The 20,055-nt window shown below is 45.2% G+C and overlaps 1 protein-coding gene across 1 annotated transcript; it reads right to left on the reverse strand.

Moving 5' to 3' along the window:
- Positions 1 to 283: 283 nt before the first annotated feature.
- On the reverse strand, positions 284 to 18,900 carry LOC125425372 (phosphoglycerate kinase). The gene is made up of 10 exons (XM_048482987.1): positions 18,828 to 18,900; positions 18,087 to 18,242; positions 17,830 to 17,974; positions 10,697 to 10,800; positions 9,269 to 9,388; positions 2,774 to 2,888; positions 2,140 to 2,319; positions 1,844 to 2,021; positions 1,528 to 1,626; positions 284 to 762 (listed from the first exon to the last, which is right to left on the reverse strand). The coding sequence occupies exons 1-10, from the start codon at positions 18,857 to 18,859 to the stop codon at positions 722 to 724; spliced, it is 1,170 nt and encodes a 389-aa protein (XP_048338944.1). The 5' UTR covers positions 18,860 to 18,900; the 3' UTR covers positions 284 to 721.
- Between the last annotated feature and the right edge of the window lie 1,155 nt (positions 18,901 to 20,055).

Genomic DNA, 20,055 nt, shown 5'->3' on the forward strand with positions numbered 1-20,055 from the left:
CTTACCTCTGCAATTTGTTTTTCACATTGTAATTCAATTTTATACCCCTAATCCTATTCTACTGTTCATTCAATAGCCTACTGTATAATTACTCCTCCCCCCCCTACTCTGTATGGCCTTGAGTCTCAGAAAAAAAAACAGGTGATGAATGAGCTAAATAAATAGATAATATAATTGATGAAACTAAACTGCAACAGATTGACATGTCAACATCTCTAGAATGTAAATACAGCAACAACAAAAATAACAGTCAATGCAAAAGAAGGAAGCTGTAAACCTCCAATTCTGTTCTTATTTTAAACATTTATTTAGAAGCTAATATTGTGGTAAACATCTCTTACATTTGAATTGTGTCAAAGTGTGTAATAGCAGCAGCTATGAACACTTTGGAAGACGAGCATTTGTTTTCAGAAACTGACATTTAACTGCTCTTAAAAGGCAAAAAATATATACACTCTAATTCACACAAAAAAGCGAGAAACCACTGAATGCACTACAGTTGCTTCAAATGGGATAATGATGGATAAATCAATATTGCGTAAACTGCAGACTCCACAAAACTGAGCCACCTGAACCTCTCAATCGCTCCTTTTTGCTTCCAGTTTACATTGTGGGATCTGCCACTTGCACAGATACTAAACCACTGCAGCAGGTGCTCGAAGGGCTGGATGTGCAGGAACGTCCTAGGGGAGGGGTTCTTACTCATCTCAGGTTTTAGCCATTACACATTGCTCAGAGCAGCTACTCCCGGAAGAACTTTACCTGTAGGTAGTTTAAAAATACACAAAAGTCAGCTCATCATTGATCGTAAACTCATCTTGCACTCTCAAACTGCAGCTAGCATTATTGCATTTTCAGGTCAACTTTGTCACAACTCCTCTCCAGACAATTTGTAACAAAACACAAGAAAATTCAGGTCACAAAACATCAAAAGGCAAAGAGTGTAACCAAACAGCAACAAAATGAGCTAACCATGAACAAAGTGGCTTATTGTAATCTCTGAAGCAACAGTGGAAAAAGTTCCTCAAGTTAAGATAAATCAAGAATGATGGCTTCTTTGCACCCAAAACTGTAAGCTATCATAGACTTTCTTTTAGCAGTTTTCATTCTTTCCTTTCACCCTAATTTCCCAGGCAACGGAGACAAAGGGCCTGTCAAGAACACAAGTCCTGGAAAAGCCAGTTACAGGCTAGTTCAGTTCAACTTCTTTTTCAGGGAATACACTGCAGAATGGGAAGATTTACAGAGATTGGGAAACAGCTAGTTATCAAAGGAAACCAAAAGGCATTCACAGCTCATGAAAAGCCACCTATTAATTCTCGTTGCCTTAAAATACAAGCTTTTACATACATACAAAACAGAATGACTTCCAGAGGAGATTTCAAATATTATGGCACTGTGTGCTTCGTGGACACAATCCCCATGTGGAGTCACTTATTCTTTTCTGCTTCTAGTCCTGAGGCACTTGAGAACTGATCTCAAGACAGTTAGGAAAAAGCTGTGTCAAAGTAAGGAAAAATGGACTACCTTCTAGAAGTTCCAAACTGGCACCACCACCGGTGCTCACATGACTAACTTTATCTTCAGTGTTCCACTTGGCACAACATGTAGCAGTATCTCCTCCACCTGTTCAGCAACACAAATGGGTTACCATTTGGAGAGTAATATGTGCATAATTTTAAAATTCTGATACAGAAAAACATTAAGACTGTTCTATGGAATATGAAGGAAAAAAACTAGCTTATCAGAAGGCATAAGAAGCTTTCATTTGAAATTTTTAAAAGGCCAAGATTTTTTCAGCTACATTTCAACAAAGGGAAGGAAATGGCATATCAGTCCTTACCAATGATGGTGATACAGCCTTTTCCTGTAACTTCAACAACCTTATCCATCACAGCTTTGGTTCCTTTGGCAAACTTGTCCCACTCAAACACACCAACTGGACCATTCCAAACAATCTGCTTGGATCTGCCCACAGCTTCGACAAACAGCTTGATGCTTTCAGGGCCACAGTCCAAACCCTTACACCAGAAAGGGGAGAAATCAACTGTACAGTCACTTCACCTGAACGCTGAAAGAAGACAGCATTGCAAAGCCCCCCCCCCCCCCCCCTGCCCAGAGCTTTCCCCCTCAAACTACCATCCATCCAGCAGGAATCCCAGAGGCCACCGTGGATTCTCCAGTGTTGGCATTCTCATCAAATTTATCTGCAGTGATAAAGTCCATTGGCAAAGTGATTCGCACTTTATTCTTCTCCGCTTTGGACATCAAGTCCTTGACTATTTTAGACCCTTCTTCATCAAACAAAGAATTGCCAATCTGAAAGCAGAAGAGAATACAATATTGCAGCCACTGCAGATTTGCTTGCTATCCAGACTGCTAAACAATGCAAAACTTCAAAAGAAAGACTTGCTCCGGCTATACCCCCCCCCCCTCTTTTAAATGAACAACATATGCTTGTGGGCCAATGTCCAGTGTCAGGCTACAGAATTCCCCTTTTAACTTCATTTCTGAAAATTCTAATCAGAGCAAAGGGCCAAGGAATTACAAATTACTTCAAACACAAGGTGAATTTTATAACCCATAAGCGACCCAAAATTCTAAATTTATTTTGCATCTTTTTAGGTAGGAAACATGTCTCAATAGAATCCATATATGTCTAGAGCCCAATTTAAGAAGTATAGTTGTTTAGGAGGACTATGAACAGTATACAAAGAGAATATTCATGCCCACCTAGCCTCTACCTGAACAGCGGACACTGTAGGCTGCCTACCTCCATGTTGTTGAGCACTTTGAGGAAGGTAAAAGCCATTCCACCTCCAATAATCATCTCATTGACCTGATCCAGCATGTTATTGATTAGCTGAATCTTATCCTGAACTTTAGCTCTGATGAATGGAAATGGAAAAAGAAAGCCATATCACTATTCAAATCAACAGAGGACAGAATTGTAGAATATTCAAGACAGTTCTAAAACACTGGTCAGGCTTGTTAAGAGAATTATATTTCCTCTTATAATTGCTATCAATACAAAGAAGACAGAAACACCATAAAGACTTGATAATGTACCAGTCTTTATTAAAAACAGAAAGTGAGACAAAACTGTAAAAACTAAGTAGATCTAGGTTACTTTTCAATCTAAGGCAAGAACACAGGTCCATCTATTTCTACCACAAGCAAACCTTTATACATCAAACCTTATTTCATTTGTTATTTTATTAATAATGGTTATAAGTTTTCCTTTTTGCTTTAAAATGCTGGTTCATGCAATCACTGAATACACATTCCCTGCAATTTTTTTTAAAGCTAACATAATTGTGATTTCATATCTGTAGCTTTGTCTTTCAAAAGTTTTAGAAATGCAAGGAGAACAAAATATTTAAAATGGCAGTGAAAGAGCACAATTGATAAGGAAAATCATTTTTAAGAAATGTTGTAAGGAACTTGTAAAGTCCAGGCCAAAAGTAACATTTGAGTTCTTTATTGATCTGGCATTCTAAGTCAATCACAAGCAATGCGGGAACTGGCCTCCCAGCGTTCAAGCAGCCGCTTTTACGGGCTCCCCTCCCAGTTCCCGCCAAAGTTAGATAAGCATCTGTAGTTCCCATCCGAAAACTACATTGTAACAGTTTCACACAGACAGGGGAAACAGAAGATACAAAAGTTAGAAACTGCAGATACTGGAAACATTCCCCAAATCTGGGCTGTGCGCCAACCTTGGCAGAGGAAACCTTCCAAGGTTAAGCAGCAACCTTACACATGTAAAGACACTCAAGTATTACCTGTGCAGAAAGTACAATTACAACATGCTAGGAGCCAGAGGAGATCCAGATGGCATAATGGTTAAAGTGTTGGAGTAGCATTTAGGAAACCAAGGTTCGAATTCCCACTCTGGCATGGAAACTTGCTGGGTGACCTTGAACCATTCACACACACTCAGCTCTGACCATGGCAATTATCTGGATGAGAGACCTCCAAGGAATCCCAGAGGCATGACACAGAGGAAGGAAATGGCAAACCACCTGTGAACATCTCATGCCTTGAAAACCATGTGAGGTGTCAGAAGTTAGCTATGGCTTGACAGCAAAAAGAAAGAAAAAGAAGAAGTCCTAGAGCTCTGAGATGGTCCAGGCTGGCCTGATCTCATCAAATCTCAGGGTCAGCCCTGGTTAGTACTTGGATGGGAGACCACCAAGGAAGTCCACGGTTGCTACCCAGAAATGCAAGAAGTTAGACCCTTCTTCTGCTAAGAAGCGCCAGGAGGGCACAAGAGCCAAAGACTGGCATAAGAGCAAGACACTGCTTGTCACAAAATGGCTGCCTCTCATAGGTTTTGGGATTCATCTTGTGTCAAGCCTGGGAAGGAAGGCGGTTGGCCACAGAACCTTTCCCCAGGCCTGAAGGTGTGCCTGGCTGGACAATAGGGCTTGATAATCTCTACTGTGTCTCCATCAGGTGATTTAATCAGTGCTCCCTATGCAGAGGCGTAGCTAGGGGAAAGGGAGCCTAGGGCAAAATTTGAGTTTTCCTTTCCCCCCCGGCCCCTGCCAACGTGAGGCGGCCACTCTCCCTCACCATGACCAAGCAATCTACTAGCAGCAAAGTCAACTGCTAGGGAGATGCACTGGGCCTTAGAAAAGGGTGGAAGAGGAAGGATCTCCCCAGCAGTGGGCTTTAACGGGGTGTAGCAGCCCCCACCCTTGCTCAAGATGTGACACTTACCTGGGAGTTCATCTGTGGCTCAGGGGTGGGGCAGGTTGAAGAGTGTGGTTTGAAGTAGGAAGGTGAGGGTAGGGGAGGGTGGAGAGGAGAGGAGTGGGGTGGGGGTGGCAAAGGGGGGGGATGGAGTGGAGGAGGATGGAACGGAGTAGCTTAGAATGGGGGAGGATTGAAAAGCCAGGCTTGGTGTGGCAAGTTGGGAGAGGGTGGAATGGGAGGCTTCAGGTGGGGGAGGTCAGAAAGGTGAAAGTTCTGGTGGGGCAGGGGAGCAAGGTGAGGCATGGGCAGGGTTGAAAGGTAAGACTTAGGGTAGTGGGAGGTAAAAGATTTTGCTGGGGTGCGGGAAGGTTGGGTAGGGTTAGCAGGTTAGTGTTGGGGTGGGGCAGGGTGGCAAGGTAAGGCTTCCGGTGGTGGGAGGGTTGGAAGGTGTGGCTAGGGGAGGAGGGGTTGGTAGGTGAGTATGAAGCTGGGTAGGGTTGGCAGGTTAGTACTGGGGTGGGGGAGAGTCGTAAGGTGAGGGTGGGGGATTAGAAGGTAAGGCTTGGGGGTGGGGAGGATTGGAAGGTGTGACTAGGGGTGGGGGGAGGGTGGAAAGATTAGGATTGGAGTTAGGGAGGGAGGGTGGAAAGTGGCTGGAGGGTTGGTAGGGAAGTATGAGGGTTGGGAGTCAGTATTGGGGTGGGGGAGGGAGGCAAAGTGAGGGTAGGAGAGGGGGAAGGTTAGAAAATGTGGGAGGGTGGGAAGCTATAGGTTAGGGGGTGGTAGGGCCCGTGCTTCTTTGTGGGGGCGGGAGGGAGGCAGGGCATGGCTCAAAGAGCTGCTCCACGCGCTTCCTTGAAGGGGGGGAGGAGACGGGGCTTTTAGAGCCCTGGAGCAGTGGTGGCAAGGCACCGATGCCCCCGGGCAGGGGTGTGGCCATGTGGGGAGTAACTTCCCCTACCCCACATGACTGAATGGCGGCTGCCCCAGATGTTTGTCCCCAGGTCATCCTGTGGAAGCTCCACCTCTGGCTCCAAGCAGCCCATTACTTACCCTCTCTGCACCCTCCCAGCAATCAACCAGTATTCAGGAGAATAGCTCAGGCATTCTCTTGGGTCCTGGTGACTCATCAAGTCTCTTTAAGTTTTTGTTGGAGCCCCGGAAAAGAACTTTCTGACTTCCTGCCAGCTTATTTCATACCACCTCATGATCCATTCTGGGGTAGAAATAGTGGTATTTTGGCCATTCACTGTGTGTGGGTGTTTTGGATCTGTGTGTGGACACTCCCACTGCTGCGTAGGCTCTTTTCTTTGCTCCTGGAAACACTGGCTGCTTTCCTCTTCGGTGCTGTTTTCCCTGGTAACTGTCCCACACCTGTGAAACCATATCCAGCTTCCTCATTTTTTCTGATTGGCTCTTGCATGCTTTATGTTTGTGTGTTCATTGCTTAAAATATATTTCTTGTTTTACTATGTTGATTCTTAAATAAAACCACATTTCAATCATACCACCGCCTGTTCATCTGACAGTTTTCACCCAGGACTATGAATGCATCGGTTGACGATGGTGGCCCCCTCCTGCTTTCTGTCACCAGCTAGTTCCCCTCAATTAAAGTGAAGGCTGACTACTTAGCAAACCACCTCTGCTATGTCTTTTGACTTGAAAACCTGAAAGCACTTTCCACCACCACAAGAAACGAGAACCAGAAACAAATATTTTGCCCACTGAACCTGTCCAGTGTTAATATGGCTACATCCTGCTTCATGAGAATATGAAATGATATAGTAAAAACTAATATGGAATATTAGTAGGGAGGAAGAAAACAAGCGAGCAGAACACACCTGGGCCAATTCTGGACTCCAGAACTCTCCAGTGTTCTGCTGCCCTCTAGTGCCCACTCCGGTGTCTATTTCAAACTCTTGCACTTCTTTCCCATTAACACAGGCAACAGTGGTTCTCATTGCTACAAACAGCTGGTTGAGCAAATGTGCACTTTTAGTTGGTGACAGACTTTTCATTCATCTTGTTCACCACAACCAGGAGAAATTAATTACCTTTATAAACTGGTGCTAGGATGATTATTATCCTGGGACGATGTTTGCCAAGAACAATACAGAAGCAGCAGACTTAAGGATGTAGGTAAGGGGGGGGTTTCTCGGGTTCAACCCCCGCCTTACATGTCCGAAGCTCCGCCCCCTGTTTGTGGGTATTTTGTATTTTTAGTGTTTTTTATTAATTAATTAATTAATTAATTAATTAATTAATTATATTTGTATACCGCCCTCCCCGAAGGCTCAGTTTTTGGCCTGCAGGGGAACAGTTTCCAGGCTAACTAGCAGCACCAAAATTTCAGGAATTTGTTGGGAAACTCTCCTGATGATACCACCCAGGTTTTGTGAGGTTTGGTTCAGGGGGTCCAAAGTTATGGACTCCCAAAGGGGGTGCCCCATCCCCCATTGTTTCCAATGGGAGCTAATAGAAGATGGGGACTACACTTTTGAGGGTCCATAACTTTGGACCCCCTGAACCAAACTTCACCAAACATGGATTATATCATTAGGAGAGTCTCCTAAAGGTACCCTGAAAGTTTGGTGCTGTTAACTTAAGAATTGCGCCCGTGACAGCAGGCACCCCCCAAATTTCCCCAGATTCTCCTTTTAAATCGGTTTAAAGTTTAAACATTGAAAGTGAGGCTGTTTCAGGGTGGGGGATAATTTCCCCAAAATAGCATCACTTTCAATATTGTTCTAACTGGGGACCCCAGATTCTCCCTTTAAGGTGGATTTAAAAGGAGAATTTGGGCTCTCTAGTTTAAATACCATTGAAAGTAATGCTGTTTGTGGGTGGATTCCGGCATCACAGCGGCCGCCCATGGGTGGGTGGCAAAACCCAGATTTTGCACTGGGCTCCATTTTTCTCAGCTACGCCTCTGCCCAGAGGGGAGGGCCGAAGGGCCTGCCAGCTGCAAGCCCAGTTGGTGGGGGGGGGGGGGCAGGGGGAGTCTGCCATCCCTGTCCTCGAAGAGCTGCTTTTATAAGCACTGAGGCCAGGGGCAGCACTTGGGGAGGCGTAGCCACGCCCCTCAACCCCCCCCCCCCATAAAAAAATCTATACTTACATCCCTGAGTACACTACAAATACATGTGGGCAGACATCAGTTTCTACAATAATGGTTTCAAACTGGGCAAGCTGGTCTTGCTGTTCGTGCTACCTGGATTTTACTTTAATTACACAATGTTAGTGATTCCACAGAAGGGAGACAGCATGAACTTCCCCAAGGGAGCTTTTTGAAGTCACTTTTCCCTCCTCTTTGTTTTATGCTCAGGACTGCTCTTGCAGAACAGAGAGCGAAGTCAGAATCCAAGGACATATGTGTGTGTTTAATGCTGTCAAGTTGCCTCCAACTCATGGTAACCCTATGAATCAATATCCTCCAAAAATATTCTATTGTTAACAGCCTTGCTCAGGTATTGCAAACTTGCTCAGGTATTGTAAACCACCTTGCTCGGTCTTCCTCTTTCCATGCTGTCTTCAACCTTTCCTAGCACCAGAACATTCATAGTGTCAAAATACAATTTAAGCAACATTCCTAAAGAGTTTAAAGTATTCCTGTAGCCAAAAGAAGAAGAAGAAGAAGAGGAGGAGGAGGAGGAGGAGGAGGAGGAGAAGGAGGAGGAGTTTGGATTTATATCCCCCTTTCTCTCCTGCAAGAGACTCAAAGGGGTTTACAATCTCCTTGCCCTTCCCCCCTCACGACAAACACACTGTGAGATAGGTGGGGCTGAGAGAGCTCCAAGAAGCTGTGACTAGCCCAAGGTCACCCAGCTGGCGTGTGTGGGAGTGTACAGGCTAATCTGAATTCCCCAGATAAGCCTCCACAGCTCAGGTGGCAGAGCGGGGAATCAAACCCGGTTCCTCCAGATTAGATACACGAGCTCTTAACCCCCTACGCCACTGCTGCTCCAAGAAATGAAAAGCCTTGATGGATAACTGAGGAAAACTCCTAAGATGACTAAAGAGAGACAAGAACCAAAAGTACGAGGTGACAGAAACAGAATGAAAAGTCTAACTGCAGTGTTCCAGCGACTTGAAAGCAAAGATGCAAAGAAATAGTATAATATCCAGTGCAAAAGGAAAAAAGAGAGAGAACCCCCCAAAAAGGAAGAACAAGAGATCTGTTTCACAAGATCCAAGAAATCACAGGAAAATTTAAAGCACTGCTGAAAGCTCAACATGAAAAGTTGCATTGAGAGCAATACAAAAGAACAGACAGTGTTTTTTACAGGAAATTGCTGGAGAGAGTACATATTTGCACTCCGAACTCTGGTAAAATTTCAGACAGATTTGCCCTGCAACTCAAAGGGCTTGGAACAGCTTAAAAAAATAAAGCCAAATGCATCAATTGACTTGATTACAGCCTTGGAGGTTTACAAAGGAGTATTTGCCTACAGAGGAATCTCAACCATTCCTACCAGAACTGATCACAGTTATTTTAAAAAGTGAACAGTTCAAACAGGCTGAGAAAAACCAACAACAGGCAGTGAAAGAAAAGAAATGACAGGATTCTTACCCTCCAAGAATTGCCAAGAAGGGGCGTTCTGGACTCTCAAGAGCTTTAGCAAAGTAATCCAGTTCTTTCTTCATCAGAAAACCAGCAGCTTTCTGTGGCAGGTTGACCCCGACCATAGAACTGTTGCATTGGAAGAGGGGAAAAAATCAGTGATCTGTAACACAGATTAGTCTCTCTGCTTGCTCTTTTGAACCTACCAGAGATCAGTCACCATAAAACCTCTGAAGTCCATAACTGCGCAAATATTTACACTGAAAACATAACAGTAGAAGTTGTGATACTGTAGTAGTGCGCGTATATCTTTCTGATCTGACAATTCACTGCAGATTCTGCTTTTTATACTAGTGATTGTAACCTTAGACCAAGAATAAGAAAAGCTGGCCCCCTAATCTAGAGTGCTCTCTTTCATTAAAATACATTTTTTGTGCAGCACCAATCCAAAGGCATTCCCATTCATGGCAGAGAAAAAAAATTAAATAATCTGTAAGATATGACTACTTATATTTCCTACAAAGCAGACAAGGCTAGATAGAATATTAGCAAGAATCTTAAACTGGAGATCTGATTCTTTTGGAAGGAGGATGCCTAAGGTGCAGAAAAGTCCTTCCCATCATTTGCTACCTGATATACCAAGGATTGTGCTCTACCACAAAGATTCACTTCTAAAGCTCAGAATTGCTCAAATAGAACAATCACAGTAACCTATTACAAATTCTAATGCAGTCTTTTTATATTTCTAGTGCAGTGATCTCCCATTTCACTCTGGACAACATGCTCCTGGCATAAGACAAGGTTGTCTTGCTGTATGTTTACAAAGAATGACTACCGCATATACTCGTGCATAAGCCGACCAGTGTATAAGCCGAGGCACCTAATTTTACTGCCCAAACCTGGGAAAACTTATTGACTCCAGTATAAGCCGAGGGTGGGAAGCCGGGAGGCAGAGGGAGCTCTTTATTTGGCCAGTGACATCAAGGGGAGTAACTGCCCAACAGTGAGCTCCCTGCCTCCCAGCTGGGTTTGAGGAAGCCCAGCCAGCTGGCAGGCAGAGGGAGCTCCTTATTTGGGCAGTGACTCCCCAGGAGGCAGAGGGAGCTCCTTATTTGGGGAGTGACTCCCCCTGATGTCACTGCCCAAATAAGGAGCTCCCTCTTCCTCCCAGGGTTTGAGGAAGCCCAGCCAGCCAGGGTGCCTCGGGGTTCCCCCTTCACACTCAGAGGAGGGCAGCAACAAGGGGCTTGTGCAGCTGCAGGGAGGTCGTCCCGTCCACGCCCCCAGCCTCACAGAGGCCTGAAGAGCCCACTGGTAAGCGGTGACTCCTGTATAAGCCGAGGGGGCATTTTTCAGCCTTAAAACAGGGCTGAAAAACTCAGCTTATACGTGAGTATATACAGTAGCTATGGTGTCACAAAGATAGCTGCTACACACCTGTGAGCTCTGTGTGCTGTTCCAAAAGCATCATTGACATAAACATCTCCTAGTTTAGAGAGTGAGGCCCTGAAAGCATCCACCTTGGCAGGATCAGCCTTGATCTGGAAAGTGAGAAAGAAAAAAGAATTAACAAGCCAGTCACGGCCACTTCGCTATCTCAAAAGGCATTAAAGTCCCCAAATCATTTGCTGTGTAAAACGAAACTATTAAAAAGCATTTCTGACAAACAGCAACCTACCCAGGAAACATACTTGGGAATTAGAGAGTCTCTCCCCAAACCTTGCCAACTTGTGTTACACCCCATCTGAACAAAGGCATCAAGGAACTGAAATTGAGTCTTGTGTACAGGAAAAGGGAAAGTAAAACAGTTGTGTTTCAGGCTGTATTAATACAGTCAGCTTCAACACTTGTACGGGGATTACTTTAGAAGGCCTGCCTTACTTTTATACAGTTGAGGACCCTGGTTCCCAGCACTGACTCCATGATGACACACAAGCGTCCCATTCAGGTCTCGCCAAGGTTTTGAAAGCCTAGGCAAACAGAGGTTGCACAAAGGGTGCAGCTGCCCCCACTAAATACCCCAAGCAAGTGGCATTCTGACATACGCAGCCTTTGCAAATGGCAGCCACTGGCCATGGGAATGGCAGCCTATAAATTTAATCAATCAATCAATCAATGAATATCCTCCTCCTCCTCCTCCTCCTCTAGGAAACTTGTGATACCATCAGAATGTGATTTACTTGATCAACATTTTGAAGAAGAAAGACCAGCTAACATGGAAGGTCCCGTTTCCAGGAACAGGTCTCGATTTCCAAAATACAAAAGAAAGAGATGGAAAGTGCAGGGGTAACCCCCAGAGAGGGCTGGCCCATGACCCACAGGCTGGGGAACTCTGCTGTAGGAGAACACTGCACCAAGAAGAAAAGGGGGATAAAAATGTTTTAACAAATACATCTCCATACAAGGTAAGAAGTTTTCAATTAAGTCATTCAAAGATATCTCCGCTTTCTGAAGCACCACTAGCTCTCTTTTTTGTGGTAAGCAGAGCCGGCGCGGTTGCAGTGGTTAGTGTTGCTCTAGGACGGATCTGGGAGACTCAAGCTCAAACCTCCACTCAGCCAGGGAAGCTCGCTGAGTGACCCTGGGCCAGACACCATTTCTCAGCCCAACACTGGAAAAGGGATGTTTGGTGACTTTGGCAGAACGCTCTCTCTGGTGTTCCTCTACTCCACTAACCTCTGACATTACTTAATTTTTACAAATGGTGAAGGCAGGAGGCTGAGTAAAAGAATATAGGCTTGAGATAAGGGGAGAGCTCTGCTAAGAGAAAATTCTGTGCACAAATGCATAGCATACCTGGGACAAAACATACACAGGAATAGAAAGCATTATGCAAATCATAAATGTATAGTACAGCTTAGCCCTGTCGCATTCTCCTTCACGGAAACTGCTTCAACAGCATTATAAATAGTCTCAGTTGACTTGGGAACCTCAGTTGGGTTCCTCAGCATAGGTCTTTAAGTGCTTCGATGGTACTCAATAGCAGCTTGAAGTAAGGGAAGGCAACGGCTACTGAAGAAAGGGTCAAGACAGTCCTATTTTTGTTCGCAACAGCATATCAGCAAAGCAACACCCTTTGCTGTACCTTTCCTCACCCCCACCCCACCCTCAAGAAGCAACCTATAGCCACAAAAGCTGCAGACAATTCAAAGCAAGAAGACAAAAACCAGGATTAAGGACAAAACTTTTATCCTTGAAGATGTCTGTTTCTCCAAGATCAGAGGTACAATTTCAAGAAATTTTGAAGGTACTGGGGCAGGAGGAATATTTGCTTTTCCCAAAGAAAAAACTGAAATATGCAATATGTACTTTCTTATTGAATTTTTAAATTGCATTTTATAAACATACACATGCATAGTTAATTTTTCTATGTGACATATTTATGAAATTCAAAAGTTTAAATTTAAACATTTCTATAGGTAAAATTGACAATATACCCTTTGGTATAGGGAGTCCCTCAGGGGGCAATCTTCTCCCCAATGTTACTGAACACACATATGCCACATCTCATCCAGTTAGTCTGGAGTTTTGGGCTGAGTTGTCATCAATATGGGGCAGACATTGCACTGGTCACCCTCACAGATGACCTCTGTAGACAACTGGATTGGGGTGATTTAGTATTGCTATTACTATTGATCTTACAGCAGTATGTGGCATGGTTGAACACAATCTTGTGACCTACTGCCTCACCAATACTGGGATACATGGGATAGTCTTGCAGCGGCTGGTCTCATTCCACCAAGATTGGGGATAGAGGATAGCGCTGGGGGAGGGGGTATCACAATAGAGGTCGCATAAATTTCTTCTTAGCAGCCAGCGGAGTATAGCGGTTAAGAGCAGGTGGACTCTTGTCTGTGGACCAGCTTTGTTTCCCCACTCCTACATTCCTGCTGGGTGATCTTGGACTAGCCACAGTTCATTCAGAACTCTCTCAGCCCCACCCACCTCATGAGGTGTCTGTTGTGGGGAGAGGAAGGGAAAGGAGTTTATAAACTGTCTTGAGTCTCCTTACAGAAAAGGAAGGCGGGGTATAAATCCAAACTCTTCTTCTTCACTGCCACCACATAGGATCTCATTAATGTCCTATAGGATGCTGTTGCAGCTTCATTTTGAGTAAGCTGCCAAACTCTCACTAGCTGCCAAACCTCCAGCTTTATCATCTGTAACTCCATGAGCTAAGTTGATGCAGGTCAAAGAGGCCGTCAGAGAGTGATGTTGTTGATGGCTTCAGAAAGATGGCTATGTCAGTAATCTACCAGCTTACCAAGCAAATCATTGGGGATCCAATTGGATCCATAAGTCTTCATGGGCGAGAATAAATTTGCTTACTGCCTACCCAAAGAGGGGCTGGGAATTCCAGAGGGGCCTTCAGGGCAAAGTGGGCTGACCATGGCACTCTATCAATAGAAATTAGATCAACATCTACCACCACACCGAAGATCAAATCCAGCACAGGGATTTGCAGGACCTGTGCAGGACCTGACAACACAGAGACTGTCACAGAGCCCCGATGGAGGACACTAGGTCTGAAAACCTGCAAAGAGGAGGCCATATTGACACGAGCCCTGAAATCCTGTGGGACCATCATTCTGGGGGACTTCAAGGCCCCCACGGAGTATCATCTGGCACACTATGTGATCAGTACACCAGCAAGATGGCTAAAATATCTACAGCATCCCACACCAGACCAACACAATCAATGCCAAAGATGGCTGGGATGGGGATTGCCCCAAAGGAGGAAAACTCCTGAGCCCTGCCCCGCTGTCCACAATTGGTGAAGGACCAAGAAATCTGGGAAAGCCAGTTCTTTGTGGGCAACTGTTCCGCCCTCCTTCGCCCTGGTCTCAGTCACGCATGCCAGGCCAACTCTATGAGCACAAAATGGCCCTGCAGCATTGCAGTCTTATTACTGATGGATGTGGCATTGCATAACAACAGTGTCAGAGAAAGGCTCCAGTTCCTAGCCACGTCATTACTATATCTTGGGATGGGCCAAAGACTGGAAGGAGACTGAGCATGAACATATCTCAACTTCCTTCTCTTGTAGCACAATCTCCTACAACTGTACCTCCCACCCACCCTCAAATCACCGGGATCCCTAACCCAACGCTGGCCTCCCACGAGGAGACAAAACTTGTCCGCTCCTTTCTGATTTGGTCACCTAAATCAATACAGTAACATACTGGGATACGTCAGGCTGCTTAGCTGCCTGCCTCCAACTGTCTACATGTAATGCTCTGCACAGTTACTGAGCAATAAGCAGGATAAGTTCTTGGGCAGGAGACCAACAAGGAAGACCCTGCTGAAGACAGCAATAGCAAACCACCTCTGCTTCTCACGTGTCTTGAATGCCCTTTGTTGGGGTTGCCATAAGCCAGTTGCAACATTATTATTATTATTATTATTATTATTATTATTATTATTATTATTATTATTATTATTATTATTATAATAAGCACATCGCATGCGTACACTGCAGCACATCGCATGCGTACACACACACACTGGCTTCTTTTCAATTGGAACAACAATATAAAAAAAGATGGCAAAGGGTTAACACTGTAACTTGGACACTCCTCCTTCAGAGTTCATTTGCATGGTCTGCTGTATTTTTATAGCACACGATGGTATTCTGTGTCAGCCTGTGAAAGGCCACCATACTGTATATCACCGTTTCACACTGTGGTTGTATATAAGGGAGCCAAAGCTGGAGGCTGAACCAGGTCACAGATGCTAAGAAAAGAAACCTCTTGGGACCAAGTGCTCTTGCTGACCTTCAAGGAAATGTCAGAGGTGCAAGAAGGTATGGACCCCGTATAATTAACTCAAGAGAAAGTAATTTGTGTGTTTCAAGCATTTATAAGTCTCAGAATGGGATGTGAACCTCTCACCAGCATAGACCACAGTCGTAGGTTCTTCCTGAAGGCCCGAAAAGGAGAAAGCTTCCTCTCCTCAAATACATTTTCTACCAGAACACTGGTCACAGCTGTGAATTTCTACTGGGCAACCGTACTCCCCCCACCTTTGGTTGGCAGGCCTTGGTGACCTGCACTATCCTAGGAATACAGTCATAGGCATTCAGTTTATACGATATATCAGCACATCAGGCTTCCAATTACGCCACAAAACTAGCCATTACGAATAACTTTCCATTAGTTCTAAGGCTACTGTAGATTTTATCAGCTGTGCAGATTAAAACAAATGTTTCAGCAGCAGCTGTCTCCAGAATTGGTTTGACTCTTCCACTCCCCTTCCCACTGGTTTCTTTTAGACATATTATTTTCATTCAAGCAGAGTATTCTGAGGCAAGGCTGGGGGTGGGGGCAGGGGAGGTGGGGGTGGGGGCGGGGAGGCTCACACCCTCTGTGGCCTTGTCTCCACTCCCAGGGTCTTGCCTGGGTGACCTCGGCACACATGACGTGAACGAAAATATGATATTTAAAGGCACCAAAAGGGTTTTTTTGTGGGGTCAGCAGAGGGATGACGGTGGCCAGGGTGCCTCCATGCATCTGGGGCAAGAGACCACCTCGTCTTCCCTCACTAACCCCCTGGGCTAGAGATCTCTGTATTTAGAGCATGTGTCAATTGCAGCAGCTAATAGAGGAACGATGGAACTGTCAGAATGCTGCTCTTCCTTAAAACTGGGAGTTAAGGCTGACTTCCTACTCCAAACAAATACATAATTGTCGCTGTCACAGATATGCTCCGTATACAGCTAGACCGAGGCGGATCGGCGCTGCTGGTGTGGTTAGATCTCACTGCAGCGTTTGACCTTTTGACCCACCGCCTGGCTGCTTCTGGGGTGTGAGGCACTGTCCTTCAGTGGATTGCCTCGTTTCTCCGGGACCGGACACAGCAAGTGTGGTGTGGGGACCAAGCCTCCCAGAGGTGCCCACTTCAGTGTGGTGTGCCTCAGGGAGCGCTGTTGTCCCCGCTATTATTTAACATCTATATGCGACCCCTTGCTCAGTTGGTACGGAGCTTTGGGCTGACTTGTCATCAATATGCTGATGACACTCAGCTCATTCTGTTGATGGAGAGGGGAACAGTCATCGCCCCTGTGGCTCTCCAGCATTGTTTGGAGGCGGTTGCTGGTTGGTTGAAGCAGAGCAGGTTAAAACTGAATCCATCGAAGACGGAGATCCTCTGGCTGGGACGGGAAGGAGACGCTGGGGATTTTCAGCCGCTGGTGTGGGAGGGGGCTACATTGGCACCGGCCTCCTCCGCTCGCAGCCTGGGGGTCCACCTGGATTCGTCTCTTTCAATGGAGACCCAGGTGGCCCATATAACCCGGGTTGCGTTCTTCCACCTCCGTCTGGGCCGGCGGCTGGCCCCCTTCCTCTCCCAAACGGACCTGGCTACTGTGATCCATGCAACGGTCACCTCCAGGCTAGACTATTGCAACTCACTCTACGCAGGCCTTCCCGTGCGTCTGATTCGGAAACTAAAACTGGTCCAGAATGCGGCGGCTCGTCTGCTTACACGGGGTGCCACCAGAGACCATATTCTACCTGTGCTGCGCCGCCTGCACTGGTTGCCGGTCGAATTCCGAATCATTTTCAAGGTGTTGGTATTGACCTTTAAGGCCTTACGCGGCATGGGACCTCCGTACCTACGGGACCGTCTTGCCCCATATGTCCCAAATTGACCTCTGCGGTCAGCAGAGGCCAATCTGCTGGTGATCCCTGGCCCCTCAATGATGCGGCTGGCCTCCACCCGGGCCAGAGCTTTTACAGCTCTGGCCCCTGCCTGTCTCCAGCTACACGGGCCCTGCGGGACCTTAACGAGTTCCGCAGGGCCTGCAAAACCAAGCTGTTCCACCGGGCCTTTGGGGAGGCCGGCCGCTGATGGTGCCCCCCCACCCTTTCTTCTTTCTATAACATCTGTGGATCCTACCGTTCCTTCCTCTTTTTCTTCTTTGGGGATGCGTTAGTAGGACGCCATCTATATATTTGACTAATCGCTGCTTTTAATGGGGTGATTTTAACATTGATAGAGCCACTGTTTAATGTTTATTTAATCCAATTTGATACTACTGATTTTATTGTGTGCTCTATTTCTATGTTTTGTTCACCGCCCTGAGCCCTTCGGGGGAGGGCGGTTTATAAATACAATAAATAATAATAATAATAATAATAATAATAATAATAATAATAATAATTACTGCATTAAGTTATTTCTTCATCTCAATGAGACACACTTGTGAAGTGAAACGCTTTCGCTCCTCCAGTATAAACCCGCATGTAAAATATCAACCAAGCAGGCCGCTAAACTGCCACGAGTTAATTTAGCCGTCTGCCTTATTCATATTCCATGGCAATTCACTCAATAGTGATGGTTACTTGTCTTGAGACAGTGGCTACCTGAAAGGCCATTTCAATATTTTGTACTATATTTGACCATTTGGGCTGCTCTTACCATTCTCACAATATAGAATTCTAGCTGTGTCAGAAAACATGAGCCATGCCTCACTTCCTGTACACTTCTCTTAATGCGGTCAGAAAACAGCAAGTACACCTTGCAGAAATGCAACAAAGAAACCTTAGCATGAGGCCAAAAACCCATCTCACCTTGTTCCCTGAAGCATCCTTCCCTTTTCCTTCCTCTTCTACATGGAACCGGAGGTTCTCCAGGAGAATGACTGAACCAGCGGGAGGATCAGCACAGGCCTTTTCCACCTCTGGACCTGCGCAGTCTTTTAGGAACAAGATATCCCTGGAGACATGATTCAGGATATTAAGATTCAAGACATTAAGAGCAAGATATTTGCCAACATTCAGGGAATATCACAGCACACTCCTTTAGAATAACAATCCGGATGCCATACCTGCCTAGCAATGCTTTGAGTTCTGCTACCACTGGCTCCAAAGAGAACTTGTCAGGCATAGGGACTCCATCAGGTCGCCCAAGATGACTCATCAGTACTACAGACTTGGCTCCATGGTCCAAACAATGCTTGATGGATGGGATAGCTGCCTTGATCCTGCGCCAAAACAGAAAACATTGTGAGACGGGGGGTGTGTGTGTGTGTGTGTCTGCGTACAACAAGTTCTCACATCAGTTCCCTAAAGAGGCATCTCTAGTGATATCTACTCTCCATACTAACAAAGCAAGGCTCAAACAGCAGAAGTTATGAATAATACCTGCAAAGTCATGGGTCTCTTAATTATTAAGTCAAGTAATCATCAATCCCAATCATAACATCTTCACTCTCATTTTGCCAAAGGCAGGTCAGGATAGAATAAAAATCTAGCAGACAGTTCACTTTACTTTCTCTAAAAGACACTCATGTTGTTGATCCCCACCCTCCTCATGTCTAGGGTGATCACAATTAAACATCTGTTAGCAGAAAACATGGATGGAAGGATATAGGGAGCCATCTTGCAGCAACGCTGGCTAGCTTTCAGCCAATCTGATGTGACACACTGAATGCCAGTGGCTCAGATTTTAGCAGGAGATTCCAAGGCCAAAATTAGCACCTTACTACAGCAAATGATTTTCTTCCAGTGAGTTGAAGCTTGCAGGGGAGGGGGTGGAGATAACCCCAACTCAGTTTTATTGTTCTCACCTCTGGTTGTTGGTTATTTTGTTGTTCTTCATTGGGACATTGAAATCAACCCTGAAAAAAAAAATCACATAAGCAAATTTAAAAAATACCCTTCCCTGCTCCATCTTTTGGGAACTATTGTTAAAGACCAGTAGCAATATCTTCAGCTGCATTAGTTAAATGGGTTTGGGAGGGGAAAAGTAGAAAATGTTGTGTGTTGCACGATTATCATACTATTGGCATCTAATGCCGAGGTGGAAAGGTCTGGCTGGATTAGGGCTTCCCAACATGTGCAGAAAGGCCTAGCCAACCAGGCTCCACCTCTCTATTGTGGCTGTTGTATTAATTGATAAAGAGGGAGCAAGAGCATGGTCAGAGGAAATGCTAAGCAAAGCTAAGCCAGATTTCATGATGGAGGCTGTCAAAATCCTACCGCCATGTACAGGATGATCAAGTGTGAATAAAACACTAAGAAAATACCCTAAAAGGGAAAAAGGACTAGTTAAGAATTTTAATAAGATTAGACAAGTTATCACGTTATCAGAGATGCCACTGACAAGAAAGCACAAATTGAGTACAGAAGGAAAGACAAACACCATGAACACTGCCTCAAAATTTCTTTGAAAATAAAGAACAGCATGATCTTAGAAGCAACACTGAACACTTAACAGTTCTTGCAATCTAGGAACTGCGAACTAGCAGACAGCACAGGGACATTTTGGATACTGTTGTAAGCCCTGGAGTTATTCTCTCTCCATCACCCAATTAAGGGAGGGTACAGAATGCACTGCATTATGGGTGTGTGTAAGACAAGAAATGTCACCATGCAGCGGACAGCGATGGGCTTGTGCAATGAATATTCACTGTTAGCTCTCTGCAGAGTAACCACATTGGGAGTTGTGAAACTTGTTGATTTAATTACTACTGTCTCCTATCCTCTATGTATTACTACATAAGTTTTAAAAAATGAACTCTGTACCTTAAACTTCTCTCTCATGGAAGCTTACAATCAACCCACTTAACACAATGATCTTGACTTAGCATTGGGACTCCTGACTGCTAGAAAGTCCCAATCACTAAACATTTCTGAGCAAGCACTTAACACAGACAACTTTAGAGTTTTATACTCTCACTATCTGCAGAGCAGAATATTTGCATCACGAGAACAATATACTGTGCCTGACTGCGACTGGAACTTTCTCAAACTCTCATCTCACACATATGGTCACAGAAGGCTATTTCTCAGCAG

Source organism: Sphaerodactylus townsendi, unplaced genomic scaffold, assembly GCF_021028975.2.
Source record: "Sphaerodactylus townsendi isolate TG3544 unplaced genomic scaffold, MPM_Stown_v2.3 scaffold_34, whole genome shotgun sequence".
NCBI classification, from domain to species: domain Eukaryota; kingdom Metazoa; phylum Chordata; class Lepidosauria; order Squamata; family Sphaerodactylidae; genus Sphaerodactylus; species Sphaerodactylus townsendi.

Bases quoted from the DNA above. Each gene is read 5' to 3' on its own strand.
- LOC125425372 (XM_048482987.1), bottom strand. From the start codon at position 18,859: ATGAAGAACAACAAAATAACCAACAACCAGAG. The intron at 9,389-10,696 runs GTGTGTAGCAGC...CCAATGCAACAG, and splicing joins ACAGCACACAGAGCTCACAG to TTCTATGGTCGGGGTCAACC. The intron at 1,627-1,843 runs GTAAGGACTGAT...GTTGCTGAACAG, and splicing joins AGGCTGTATCACCATCATTG to GTGGAGGAGATACTGCTACA.